The following is a 14,955-nucleotide window of genomic DNA, read 5'->3' as shown; positions in this document are numbered from 1 at the left end:
TCTTTAACGTTTTGGACAGATGCACATACTGTTTTCAATCTTCACGGTTAATTATTTGATTTTGTATTTGATGCCAGAACACCCTGACTTCTAATCACCGCTCATTGTTGCAAGTCCATTATATTCTAACTGTTTGAGTGCTCCCATTGACCTTGAACTGACATTATAAGCTGTGTCTAATCTTTTCAGTCTATATTTCTAATGCTTCTTTTCTCTTTTCCCTTTTTTTCTGATCCCTGTTTAGCATCACAATGGGGCTGCCTTTGAGCCCTGCCGCCGACTCCGCCCGCTCCGCACGGCATGCCCTCTCCCTCATTGCCACGGCCAGACCACCGGCCTTCATCACCACCATCGCCAAAGAGGTGAGAGCAACTTCTCAGTGGGCTCCGTCTTCTCATTTAGAGGAATGAGTTCACATTGTCAGCCGAAGCTCCATGTGCATAGCTAATCCTTCCAGTTTGTTCTGGAACAATGCAAGTTAATAATTTAGCACTGGGATGAATGCATATGTACCTGTGTGCACGCATGCTGAATTCCATGGCGGTGCATTCGTTACTTGGGCTTTTGCATTCATTTCTATTCTCAAAGTTAATTCACTTGTAAATATTTGCCAGTGATTTCTCAATCTGAAATATAGCAGACGTGTTCAAATTAAAATCTATTAAAGGTACCCACAGTATCTACCTGTAATCAAAACTGAACTTATTTAACACTGGCTGTCCAACTGTAAACAAAAATGTAAGTCATAAACTTGCTAATTGTTTTTCCTATGGCATGTCACAGATAAAGACTTGAATGCCAATTGATTCCCACATTCTTAGTGTTCTAACTAATTGGCTACATCTAACTGAAAAACTAGTAAAGAACAATGAACCAATTATAGAGTCTTTCCTGTAGGTCTTAGTAGTAGGAGAGAAGGCAAGGGAGATAAGCTCCTAAATTTTCTTTAAAGGTTTCTTCCGTTTCAGCATGAGTAATGTGCAGACTCGGTGTCCACAGGGCATGGCCTGTGCCTGAGTTCTTTTTCCTGTAGCTATGATGAATTTTTAAAATGCTAAATAAATACCTCTGAACCTGCCCTGATAACCTACAACCTATTGCGCCTATGTCTGCCCCAGAGCCATCCTTAATAGGCATGCAGCAAAAATTTCTGATGTGAATATAGCTAGAAGGAAATGGCAGCCCACTCTAGTATTCTTGCCTGGAGAATTTCATGGACAGAGGAGCCTGGCGGGCTACAGTCCATGCGGTTGCAAAGAGTCAGACACGACTGAGCAGCTAACACACACACATAGCTAGAAGGGAGGAGGAAGGCAGGGCCTAATAGCAGATTGAGTTTAAATGAGGCAGTGGGACTTTGAATTCACATCTAAAATGGATTTGCAGACTGAGGGGCTGTGTTTTCTAATAGTGTGTAGTGTTACAATGAGAGTCTATTATACAGAGATAATAATGTTGAATATACTAAACAAGCCTTACGTCAGTCCCACCCAGATACAAGTTCTATAAATACCAGACCTTAAACTGCCTCTTTAAAGAGAATAAGCAAGTATTCTATATTGATTGTGTTTTTGAACTTAATTTTCACCATTTACATATGAGTATTTTTATTTTTTTAAATGTTTTATTTTATACTGGAGTGTAGCCAATTAACAATGTTGTGATACTTTCCTAGTATGGACATGGTATCTAGACTGAGGGAGTGTTAGTCAGGAGCATGTATGCTCAGTTACTCAGTCACACCTGACTCTTTTGCAACCCCGTGAACTGTAGCCCTCCAGGCTCCTCTGTCCCTGGGATTTTCCCAGCAAGAATACTGGAGTGGGTTGCCATTTCCTCATTGATAAAGAACTTACCTACCAACGCAGATGACACAGGTTCCATCCCTGGGTTTGGACGATCCCTGGAGAAGGCGTTGGCAACCCACTCCAGTACTCTGGCCTGGGAAGTCCCAGGGACAGAGGACCCTGGCAGGTGCAGTTCATGGGGTTGCAAAGAGTTGGACACGACTTAGTGACTAAACATCAACAACAATCCCCCAGTTGCTACCCACCTCAATGCCAAATATACAAAATTTGCAAAACTTCAGTTTGTCTCTTTTTAAAAATGTCGCGATCAGTTAAAGTCTCATATAATACCCAAGAACTAAAATTCCATTAGGAAATACATACTGAATATTTATTGTACTAAGCACTTTCTTTTGCAATTAAAAGTGTTTCCTGACCTACCCACAAGACGTTTGTTCTTGTTGACTTTTCTTTCTACTGTACTAGTAAGTGAAAAATAACCCAGAGGCTAGAAATGTGAAGTCTGTGAGGCATCGACCTTATCTACAGCCTGGAAATGTTTTCTAGGTGCACAGACACACTGCTCTCGCCGCAAACACCCAGTCTCAACAGAATATGCACACCACCACTCTTGCCCGAGCGAAAGGGGAAATTCTGAGAGTCATTGAAATTCTTATTGAAAAGATGCCGACAGATGTCGTGGACCTTCTTGTGGAGGTAAGAATATTCTGTTTTTTTTCTTTTTAAATATGTATTTAATTGCACCAGCTCTTAGTTACAGCACGTGGGTTCGTTAGTTGCAGCACATGGAATCTGGTCCCCTGACGGGGATGGAACCCGGCGGACTCCCTGCATTGGGAGCATGGGGTCCTCTTAACCACTGGGCCACCAGGGAAGTCCTAAGAATATTCTGTTTTATACAATAGATTCATAGCCTAAATTAAGTACTCTAGTGTAGTAATATAAATCAGCATCTTTATTTCCAACACCTCTAAAAGAAAGAAAGGTAACTAAAGTGAACGAACTTTTTTATAATTTCTGAAGACTTTATTTAAATTTCTTCAAACCTCAAAATGATTGTTATGTCCATTTACCATTCACATGAAATTGGTCTGTATTAGAGTAATTTTTAAAGGTTATAATCTCTTTGGTATCTTTCATTATAAATAGAACATAGAGTGTACTTGAATAAAAGCTACCTATCCTATATATAAAAATATGAAATGCCTTTCAAGTAAACAAGTCTGGTTTCTTTATTTTACTGTGTGCTCTCTTTAAAAAATGATTTTCACGGATAAGAGAAAGGATAGCCTATTGTATAAAGTAAGTATACTATAATTTTAGTAAATGTACTATAATTTTAAAGTAAATATGAAAATAAAATTATGAGAATTTTCATGCAAATACAGCCTAAGTTAATAATTTAAATTATGGAAAATTACGTATTTGAAACTAATTTTAAATTTGTATCTTTTCTGTAAAGGTTATGGACATCATTATGTACTGCCTTGAAGGATCTTTAGTTAAAAAGAAAGGACTTCAGGAATGTTTTCCAGCCATCTGCAGGTAAAGAAGCCTTCTATAGCATGCAAAGTAAAAAAAGTTTTAGTAACAAATAATTTTAAACTGTTTTTGAGCAGGATGAGTTAGTAATTGTGGCCAATTAGAAACCCTGTTATGAATTAATATCTGCTTACTTTCTAAAACGATTTAATCGGCTTATACTAAGAAAACACAACTATAACAGAACCACTACAAGGAGTAAGAGATAGCATCTATTAAATATGTCTATTTGTATATCCATTACCCAAATTAGCTTTTATATTACAAAAAGAAGAGTTAGGAAGCTTGAAGGAGAAGAAAACTTTTCAGCAATAGAAATCTTCATGCAACCTTTTTCGTAGTATATTTTATTTTTAATATAAAAGCCAGTAGTTGCATATTCTCCTACTAAGCATAGGTGATTTCCCTATGAGAAGGAGAGCAGTTCCAAGAAGCCAAGAGCAGTTAACACTTTTATAAACAATGTTGCATAGGTGACATGTAATTCTAATCATTTGTATGTGTGTGCATGCCCTGCTGTTGCTTCAGTCGTGTCCAGCTCTTCACAGCCTGTGGACCATAGCCCACCAGGCTCCTCTGTCCGTGGGCTTCTCCAGGCAGGGATACTGGAGTGGGTTGCCATGCCCGCCTCCAGGGGATCTTGGAACCCCCATCCCTCATGTCTCCTGCACTGGCAGGCAGGTGCTTCACGGTAGTGCCCCTGGGAAGGCCCTTGTCTGTATGTAGCATTTATCAGTAGGAAATGAAGATTTTTTTTTTTTAATGTCAAAATGTAATCACATGTTTATTTTTCTTTTAAAGTAGTTTTTGGTTCTCAAAATGTTTATAGCTTGAGATACACTTTTGTTAAAAAATTTTTTTAACTTCCATGTGTTCAGCAGAAATAGTGTTAATGTCTGTTGAAGTTGTTTTAGCAGTTGTTTTTGTAGAAAACAGAACAACCAGTTAGGCACCATTATGTAACATTGTTCTTTTTAAGATAAGCGCAGTGCTGTCCTTACCGCACGTTTGTTCGGTTCGCTGAGTGTGTTGCGCTGGAAAGCCTGGAGTTTGCAGTGGCATTACGCAGTGCGTCGTTACGCCTTCTGTATTTCCTGGCATTTCAGCAAATGTTTGCTGAGTTAATTGTACTCTACATCCTCCCATATCTTCCCTCGTATTTACAATAGATTTTATATCCTAGTCTCTTCATTTTGCTGTTTCTGATATATGCCACCAGAGGTTAAATCACGAACACATGGAAAAAGTTTACCTAATATGCATGTTGTACAGATGCATATTTTCTTGTGATATAGATCAGGCATGTTAGAATACAGTAATTTTGTAAAATCATGCCATATTTAATTCTGGTTTATGTTCTTTTTATTGAAAATTATATATATTAAATCTTTTTTGTATAATGAATTGATGTTAAAAATACGTGTAGCTGTTATGTTCCCAGTCGACTGTTCTCTAAGGAAACGTCTAAGCAAAAAAGGGACATTTATCTGTCACTTAGTGGAAGCAAGGAAGCAGTTTTATTAGGAATTATCCTATTGAAGGTTAGCAAAGCGTTCCTTATAGCACCAGTGTCTGCTGTGAAAATAAGCCTCCTGGAGCTAAGACGAGGAAATCATTCAGCGTTTAAAGGGCCTTTCTCTTCCCTTGCCTTACCGAAAGTCTGCCTCCTCCGGCATCCTCTGTTGCTTAAGTCCCGTTCATTTCTGCCAGTCCACTTTTGTTTGCAGTTGTTTAATCACTGAAGAGGAAGGTTTCTGCCTGAATACTAAAGAAACACATATAAGCTGAATGTTAATTTTTTTTTCTGATTTGGCTGAAAGCAATTGTATTTTATTAATTTGATACCATTTATTGAACACCTACTGTGTATCAGGTGCTAACTAGGCCCTGGGAATACAATGATGAATGACATGTTGTCCTCAAGGAGCACAGGGTCTAATAGGGCAGGTAGTTGAAAGATAAATAACTCCAGGGGTGAGTGCTATGTTGGATACTGGAGGAGAATTACATACCAGGGGCAGGGTTGGGCAGCAAATGCAGTGCTTAACTCTGTATATGGGAGTCTTAAAAAGTTCACAAAGAAGAGGCAGAGTAAGAACAATAATCATAAGGGAGTCTTAGGAAGTTTCACAAAGGAGAGGACAGACTAATAATATCAATTTCGTCGTGGAAGTGAAAGTCACTCAGCCGTGTACGACTCTTTGCAACCCCATGGACTGTACAGGCCATGGAATTCTCCAGGCCAGAATACTGGAGTGGGTAGCCTTTCCCTTCTGCAGGGGATCTTCCCAACCCAGGGATCAAACCCAGGTCTCCCGCATCGCAGGTGGATTCTTTACCAGCTGAGCCACAAGGGAAGCCCTGGAGTGGGTAGCCTATCCCTTCTCCGGGGGATCTTCCTGACCCAGGAATGGAACCGCAGCCTCCTGCATCGCAGGCGGATTCTTTACCAACTGAACTATCAGGGAAGCCCCAATTTCTTTTTTCTGACGGAGAAAAATATTTTAATAAAAATAGCTGCCAGCAGAGACACAGATGTAAAGAACAGAGTTTTGGATTCAGTGGGAGAAGTAGAGGGTGGGATGATTTGAGAGAATAGCACTGAAATATATATATGACCATATGTAAAACAGATAACCAGTGCGAGTTTGATATATGAAGCGGGACACCCAAAACCCATGCCCTGTGACAACTGGGAGGGATTTGGTGGTGGGGGAGGTGGGAGAGGGTTCCGAATGGAGGGGACACATGCATGCCTATGGCCAGTTCATACTGATGTGTGGCAGAAACCATCATAGTGTTACAAAGTAATTATCCTCCAATTAAAATAAATAATTTTTTCTTAAAAGTGGCTGCCAAGCAAAGAAAAGGATTTGTCCGCAGGGGCTTAGGGTGGTGTTGGTAGGATTAGTGGCAGGTTTTGGAAAAGCTTCACCAAAGAGTTAATGGGGTGAGCTTTGCAGAATAAATTGCTGTGTGTCATCTGGAATTACAGAAAGGATCATACCAGCAAATGTTTGGAGGCACAAAAGTGTAAGAGAGAGAATTTGGTGTGGTAGTGACCAGAATGTAGGTTGAGGGTGGAATTCTCACAACATGTCACAGGATAGGACTTTGAATTCTGTATGAAGGAATTTGGTCATTATTCTGCAAGCATTGGAGAGTCAGCAGAGTTTAAGCAAACTCTTGCCAGAATATAGGTGATAAGGCATAATGTTATGAAGCAGGATTTTTAAAAAATTGTTTTCATTTTGGAAAATTTCAAACATAACACTAAAGTGGAAGGAGTAATGTAATAAATCCCCATGAATCCATCAGTTAGCTTCAAGAATTATCAACACATGGCCAGTCTCATCTCATTTGTAACATCTCTTGTCCCCCTTCATTTTTTAATACAGTAGGTCATTGTTGGTTATTTATTTAAAATACAGCAGAGTGTATATGAAACATGGGGCTTCCCTGGTGGCTCAGCAGTAAAGAATCCGCCTGCCAGTGCAGGAGATGAAGGTCCCTGGGTTGGGAAGCTCCCCTGGAGAAGGCAATGGCAACCCACTCCAGTGTTCTTGCCTGGAGAATCCCATGGACAGAGGAGCCTGGTGGGCTACAGTCCATGTGGTCTCAAAAGAGGCAGACACGACTTTTGTGACTCATCCGCACGTGAAGCATAGGATTTATAACAAATAGTTATAAATTGAAGTAATTGACTACCTCTTATTGTGTTAGATTATTATTATTTATTAGAGTTGTGAAGATATAAGCCCCAAAAGGTCAGTGCATAAACATAGGAAGATGAGTAACAATGTTGTAACTTGTACTAAAACTGTTAGTTGGAACAGATAATAAATCATGGAGGACTTCAGAGAACACTAAGCTTAGACAGGAACTCCTTACAGGTCGACGCCATGCCACCTACTTAGGCTGATTTGTACTCGATCAATAAATGAACAACAACAAACATGTTAACATATCAACAGAAGTAAAAATTATTTTATTGAATATCTGCCATGTTTATACCATTGTACTAGGTTCCTTACAGCACTTACATGCCCTCTGCTGCTGCTGCTGCTGCTAAGTCGCTTCAGTCGTGTCCGATTCTGTGTGACCCCATAGATGGCAGCCCACCAGGCCCCTCCATCCATGGGATTTTCCAGGCAAGAGTACTGGAGTGGGTTGCCATTGCCTTCTTCGTACATGCCCTCTACTTAGAAGTAACTTCCTTTCACTAAATATGAAAATCTAGTTAAAGTCAATGATGTGAATATCTGTGGTTCAGTCAGATGAAATTTGGTTTTAAGATCTTTATGTAATGTTGTATTCTTGTCTTCTTCTTGTTTTGTTGGCTTTTTTCCTCTTTCTTTTCTTTTACCCTTTCTTAAAGATGCTATGCGTACATGCTTAGTCACTAAGCCATGTCAGACTCTTTGTGACCTTAGAGCCTGTAGCCCACCAGGCTCCTCTGTCCATGGGGTTTTTCCCAGGCAAAAAATACTGGAGGGGGTTGCCATTTCCTTCTCCGGGAGATCTTCTGACCCAGGGATCAAACCTGGGTCTTCCACATTGGAAGGCAGATTCTTCACCACTGAGCCACCTGGGAAGCCCAAAGATGCTACGTATTTTAGCTTAGGCTAAGCTCTGCAATGCTGCTACACTACCAATATTTAGTTGTTACAGTTAGTAGATCATAAAAAGTTATAAACTTCATGTAGTATGTGTGTATATATATATATATTTAGTGAGATGATATTTGTCAAAGCACCTAGCAGAGTGCTTGTGATTTTGGTATTCAGAGAATATTAATTTCCTGGGGGAGTGTTTTCTCTAGCCAAACAATAATGTAAAAACCCAAAATGTGTGTAAGAAATTAGTTAATATTTATCTGAGAGGATTTTATATCCCTAAAAAGTACAGGATGGCATTATTATCATTTTCATATAGGTAAAAAAATTGATTTACTTTCCAAATATTAAATAATTTTTAGTGTTATAAAGATGCTTTTCATATCTTAAGTTGTATTAATTCCATCAAGAACCTGGTATACCTGGTATATCTGGTATCCTGAAGTCATTGACTGTTTTTAAATCAAAAGTACTCTCATTTGGATTATACATAAAATTCACTCTTTTCTGAGTACCAAGATGGATTAGCATCATCAAATGTGAAATGATCCTAAGATTGGTTTTCCTGTTGTTCAGTTTTGTTTTTTAACCTTGACCAGTAGGCTTTGATTCTGATATGCATCTGGATTTTGAGTTTTCAGTTTAGAATTTTAAAACTTGAATGTCGTAATTTCTCTAATATTATCTTCATTGTTAGTAACTTGGCAGGTATTTTTTAGATTGCATATAAAATTTCCATTGGGTTGCTGTCTTGAAAGTCTTGGGCTTAAACTCAGGCTGACCTCTGAATTGTTTGTTGCTATATACCAACAGTCAGTTATTCAGATTTGCTTGTTTATTCATTTATTTACTCAGGTTTATTAATGATTATATGACTTAATATATAATTTAATGAATAGTGACTCCATCCACTGAACTATGTTTTAATTAAATTTTTGTCCCGTGACATACATACTCAAACAAGTTTAAGCTACAAATTGTAAATCTAATGAAAGAAAATAGGACAGATGCAGAAAGTTTGATTTTTTTTCTAATTTTGTTCATATAATTTTCTATCAGCTGTTAAAACTTCTTGTAATGTCTTCTGCTTGAAAACAGAAATGGATTAGAACATGTGCCCAGTAAAATTTAATAGAATTTTTCCTGTCACTCACCCAAAAGCATGTGTTGATATTAAAACATGAGGTTATAGCACTGTATTAATGTATAATTTGCCAGAGTCGAAAGTGAATGTGTTAATCATTCAGTCGTGTCTGACTCTTTGCGATCCCCTGGAGTGTAGCCCACCAGACTCCTGTCCATGGGCTTCTTCAGGCAAGAATACTGGAGTGGGTAGCCATTCCCTTCTCCAGAGGATCTTCCTGACCCAGGGATTGAATCCAGGTCTCCCACATTGCAGGCGGCTTCTTTACTGTCTGAGCCACCAGGGAAGCCCAAATTGCTGAAGTATAGGTTTATATCTCAACTTCTTGGCATCATGTGTATAAAGAGGGGCCAACCATCAATGCCTGCATCACAATCTGCAGATGATAGAGCAGTTGTTCAAGAGGAACACACCTGTTTGTAGGACTGAGATCAACATGGAGTTGAGAGTCCTCAGAAGAATTTCCACCCACGGTGGTTGAATCTGTGGATGTGGGGCCCATGAAAACAGAGAGCCAACTGTCATAAAACATTTTATGTAAGAGTTAGAGCATTCACAGACATCCAAGGACAGTAGTTCATAGACCCAACTGTTTTAGGGATTTTGGGACTCTCAAGAATGTGTTGGGAAAGAGCTCTCACGAGTCAATATTAAAATACATTCCGTGCCTACTAGCTGAGAGAACTGAAGACACTCGTAATAAATGCTCACTCTCTGTTTGGTCCTCTGAGGAATAATGAGCTCTTCAGTGTAGTTCCTGGATGATCTTCAAGAGAATTACCTGATTTCGAGACTCTGCCTGAGACCCACTGCCTCCGACTATCCTGAAGCCTGATGGTTCCTATGCACACTGAAGTTCAGAAGCAAGTCCTCTGATAATCCTCCATCAGGAAAACAAAACCCGACTCATTGTCCTTTGTGGCACGTTCAGTGATCTAAGAGCTCGGATCCTAGAGTGCCTTTTTTGTTTACATATTGCGTAAACTCAGAATTTCCAAGGAAATGTCTGAGGACATCCCTTCAGCTCCTTCATTCCTGCAGTGATGCACCGTTAGTTTTGAAAGACATGCCCTTAGACAGTAGCTCACAATGCCAGCAGAGACTTTTAACTTCAGACTGTTCATTAATCGACTTTTATCTAAAGCTCCATTGGACAGAACTGGAACACTTAGAAGCTAGTTTAAAAAAAGCATGGTCCATTTATCCCTCTACATAGTCTACTTTATATCCCTAGACTAAGCTAAACTGTCAGAAAGCTGCCTGTTAGGACCACGTTGTCTGACCTCCTTCAGCACTGACTCCCCCAGTTCCTTGTCAGTGTCTGGCCTGCGGTTTGCACTGAGGAACCTGGCCCCTGCGTGTCTCTGGAAGGTTACAGTCCAGTTGGGATCATGCTGATGTCCATTGTTCAGGGTCCCTCCTGAGAGTGCTCAGTCGCTTCGGTCGTGTCCAACTCTTTGCAACCCCACAGACTGTAGCCCACCAGGCTCCTCTGTACATGGGATTCTCCAGGCAAGAATACTGGGGTGGGTTGCCATGCCTGCCTCCAGGGGATCTTCCCAGCCCAGGGATTAAAAAAAAAACATTTCTTTCAAATCCAGATGACAGACGTTTCTGTTTGCTTTGCCCTAAGGAATGAAAATGTGTTTTTTGTTTTTAATTCCACTTAACCAGAGTTAATTTAAACATTTTGCTTTGGTCATTGGGTAGCTCAAAACCACATTCCCTGCCTAACTTAGAGAGTTAGGGCTTACATCTCCCTTTCTCTTTATCTCATCATCACATCTCAAATTTGTCTTCCTCTTCTGTCTTTTACTGAGTTAGGTTTTATCAAAGTCCCTGTGTGTGTCCAGTCACCAAGTCGTGTTTGATTCTTTCAGGCTCCCCTGTCCATGGGATTTTCCAGGCAAGAATACTGGAGCGGATTTCCTCCTCCAGGAGATCTTCCTGACCTGGGGATCAAAACCGGGTCTCCTGTGTCTCCTGCATTGGCAGGTGGATTCTTTACCACTGAGCCAGCTATTAAGTCCTTTCTGTAGCACATGTGTGTGTGTGTGTGTGTGTGTGTGTGTATTTAAGTAGATGTGTATGTGAAATTTAACACATTTATAATTTAATTTCAGAAGGCACAGAAACAAAGATGACCATTTTACACATAATACTCACTGTGATTATTTTCTGAAAATTAAAAGAGGTTGTCTTTGTATTAATTAAAATATCCTAGGTCTACCTAGGGTAATTTATGTATATGTAGATATTTTTCTAAAAGATACAAAAATAACTTTTAAAAATTGAAACGTAGCTGATTTATAATAGTGTATTAATTTCAGGTGTGTAACAAGGTTGTGTTTTTTTCGGATTACATTTCATTTTAGATTATTACAAGGTATTGCATATAGTTCCCAGGACTATACAGTAAATCCTCGTTGCTTATCTATTTTTATGTATAGTGTTTTGTATCTGTTAATTCCATACTCTTAATTTGTCTTTCCTTCCCTCCCTCCCTGCTTTGGTAACCATAAGTTTGTTTTCTATGTCTGTGAATCTGTTTCTGTTGTGTATATAAATTCATTGGTATTATTTTTAAGATTCCACATATAAGTGATATTTGTCTTTCTCTGTCTGACTTGCTTCACTAAGTATATGTTCTCAAGGCCCACCCATGTTGCTGTGAATGGCACTGCGTGCTGCTCCATTATGGATAAATGTGTATATACGATTGTATCTTCCTACGGCAACCTTCTGTTGGCTGCACTTGGGTTGTTTGCATGTCTTGGCTTTTGTAATTAGTACAGCTGTGAACATTGGGATGCATGTTTCTTTTCAAATTTGAGTTTTTGCTTTTCCAGATTTTTGCCTAGGAGTGCATTGGAGAAGGAAATGGCAACCCACTCCAGTGTTCTTGCCTGGAGAATCCCAGGGACAGGGGGAGCCTGGTGGGCTGCCGTCTATGGGGTCACACAGAGTCGGACACGACTGAAGCGACTTAGCAGTAGCAGTAGAATTGCTGGATTATACAGTAGCTTTATTTTTAGATTTTTAAGGAACCTCCATACTGTTTTCCATAGTGGCTGTACCAATTTACATTCCCACCAACAGTGTAGGAGGGTTCCTTTTCTCCACACTCTCCCCAGCATTTATTCTTTGTAGATATTATTTACTATTTTATGATAGCCATTCTGACCATTGCGAGGTAATACCTCGTTGTGGTTTTGATTTGTACTGTTGGCCATCTATATATCTTCTTTGAAAAATTGTCTGTTTAGGTCTTCTGCCCATTTTTTAACTGGGTTGTTTATTTTTTTGATTTTGACTTATATGAGCTGTTTGTATATTTCAGATATTAACCCCTTTTCATTCATATTATTTTCTCCCATTCTGTAGGTTGTCTTCTCGTTTTGTTAATAGTTTCCTTTGCAGTGCAGAATCTTTAAAGTTTAATTATGTTCCATTTGTTTATTTTTGCTTTTTATTTTTTTTAATTTTATTTTATTTTTAAACTTTACAATATTGTATTAGTTTTGCCAAATATTGAAATGAATCCACCACAGGTTGACCTTGGGTGACTAATCTCAGAAAATACTGTTCCATTTTATGCCAGAGAATATTTTACCTGTGTTTTCTTCTAGAAGTATGTTAGTGTCATGTTTTATAATCAAGTCTTTAAACCACTTTGAGTTTATTTTTGTGTGTGGTGTGAGGAAGTGTTCTGATTTCATTCATTCACACGTCACTGTCCAGCTTTCCCAGTACCACTTTGAAAAGGCTGTCTTTTCTCCATTGTAGAGTCTTACTTCTTTTTCATGGATTGATTAATCCTACATTTGTGGGTTTATTTCTGGGCACTCCATTCTGATCTGTGTGCCTGTTTTTGTGCAATACCATGCTGTTTTGATTACTATAGTTTTGTAGCATGGCGTGAAGTCTGAAAGGATTATGCCTCCAGCTTTGTTCTTTTCCCTCCAGATTGCTTTGGCAATTTTGAATCATTTATGGTTCCATATTTTAAAAATTACAATTTTGACTGCTGTGTAAACTTCATAATCATAGATTTAAATATTTCCTAATAATTCACATTTTAGTTCCACGGATATTATTAATAATATAATGGTTTCCATTAGTAATACAAGAAAATTACTAAGATTTCCATGCCCTTGAGAGGCTGTAGCATACAGATCCTTCAAAATATAGTTATTCAAAGAAGTTCTATAACCAGATATTTCATTTCAGTTCAGTTCAGTCACTCAGTCGTGTCCAACTCTGTGACCCCATGAATCACAGCACACCAGGCCTCCCTGTCCATCACCAACTCCCGGAGTTCACTCAAACTCATGTCCATTGAGTTGGTGATGCCATCCAGCCATCTCATCCTCTGTCATCCCCTTTTCCTCCTGCCCCCAGTCCCTCCCAGCATCAGAGTCTTTTCCAATGAGTCAACTCTTCTCATGAGGTGGCCAAAATACTGGAGTTTCAGCTTTAGCATCATTCCTTCCAAAGAACACCCAGGACTGATCTCCTTTAGAATGGACTGGTTGAATCTCCTTGCAGTCCATGGGAATCTCAAGAGTCTTCTCCAACACCACAGTTCAAAAGCATCAATTCTTTGGCACTCAGCTTTCTTCACAGTCCAACTCTCACATCCACACATGACCACTGGAAAAACCATAGCCTTGACTAGATGGACCTTTGTTGGCAAAGTAATGTCTCTGCTTTTCAATATGCTATCTAGGTTGGTCATAAGTTTCCTTCCAAGGAGTAAGCGTCTTTTAATTTCATGGCTGCAATCACCATCTGCAGTGATTTTGGAGCCCAGAAAAATAAAGTCTGACACTGTTTCCACTGTTTCCCCATCTATTTCCCATGAAGTGATGGGACCAGATGCCATGATCTTCGTTTTCTGAATGTTGAGCTTTAAGCCAACTTTTTCACTCTCCACTTTCACTTTCATCAAGAGGCTTTTGAGTTCCTCTTCAATGTCTGCCATAGGGTGGTGTCATCTGCATATCTGAGGTTATTGATATTTCTCTCGGCAATCTTGATTCCAGCTTGTGCTTCTTCCAGTCCAGCGTTTCTCATGATGTACTCTGCATAGAAGTTAAATAAGCAGGGTGACAATATACAGCCTTGACGTACTCCTTTTCCTATTTGGAACCAGTCTGTTGTTCCATGTCCAGTTCTAACTCTTGCTTCCTGACCTGCATATAGGTTTCCCAAGAGGCAGGTCAGGTGGACTGGTATTCCCATCTCTTTCAGAATTTTCCACAGTTTATTGTGATCCACACAGTCGGTTCATCACTGTAATAAATAAAGCTATTTTATTATATGGATGTTAAACCATGTTCTTTCTACAACTTAGATATATTAGCAGCAACAAGACTATTGCAACACTGAACTAATTTCATATTCACATTTATTCATAAGCAGAGTGAGAATTACAGTAAGGTAACATTTAAGGAACGAGCTCCTCTACATTACCTCCTGTTATCATTGGACTTCGCTCTACCTATTTCATTTTCCTAGATGATCTTCCCAAAGGCATCACCCAGCACTCTAGATCATGCTTGTTAGAGACAGAAGCACAGAGCGTTCTGAGTAATTTACAGGTAATTACCTAGACCATCAGTAATCCAGCATCCTCAGTTAAAAATACCCTAGACACTAAGAAAGTTGAACTAACCTTTTTTTGAGTCTTGGGGGGATAAATGTCACTGAGGTTTCCTCAGGGGGCTTCCCAAGTGGCTCAGGTGAAGAATCCACCTGCCAATGCAGGAGCCACAGGAGATGCAAGTTCGATCCCTGGGTTAGGAAGATCCCCTGAAGGAAGAGATGGCAACCCAATCCAGTA

General features: G+C 39.4%; 1 protein-coding gene across 4 annotated transcripts in view; it reads left to right on the top strand.

Moving 5' to 3' along the window:
• Positions 1–14,955, top strand: part of WDR7 (WD repeat domain 7) — a 354,190-nt gene that overhangs the window by 253,763 nt on the left and 85,472 nt on the right. For all 4 annotated transcript variants that reach the window (XM_006055285.4, XM_044934616.2, XM_044934618.2 and 1 more), the window contains 3 exons: positions 245–362; positions 2,355–2,504; positions 3,271–3,353. In XM_006055285.4, coding sequence (XP_006055347.2) covers positions 245–362; positions 2,355–2,504; positions 3,271–3,353 — 351 coding nt within the window. The remainder of the gene's footprint in view (positions 1–244; positions 363–2,354; positions 2,505–3,270; positions 3,354–14,955) is intronic.

The sequence above is a fragment of the Bubalus bubalis genome, chromosome 22 (assembly GCF_019923935.1).
Source record: "Bubalus bubalis isolate 160015118507 breed Murrah chromosome 22, NDDB_SH_1, whole genome shotgun sequence".
Lineage (NCBI taxonomy): Eukaryota > Metazoa > Chordata > Mammalia > Artiodactyla > Bovidae > Bubalus > Bubalus bubalis.
The sequence above is the reverse complement of the archived record's forward strand: the minus strand, read 5'-3'. Positions and strand labels throughout refer to the sequence as shown.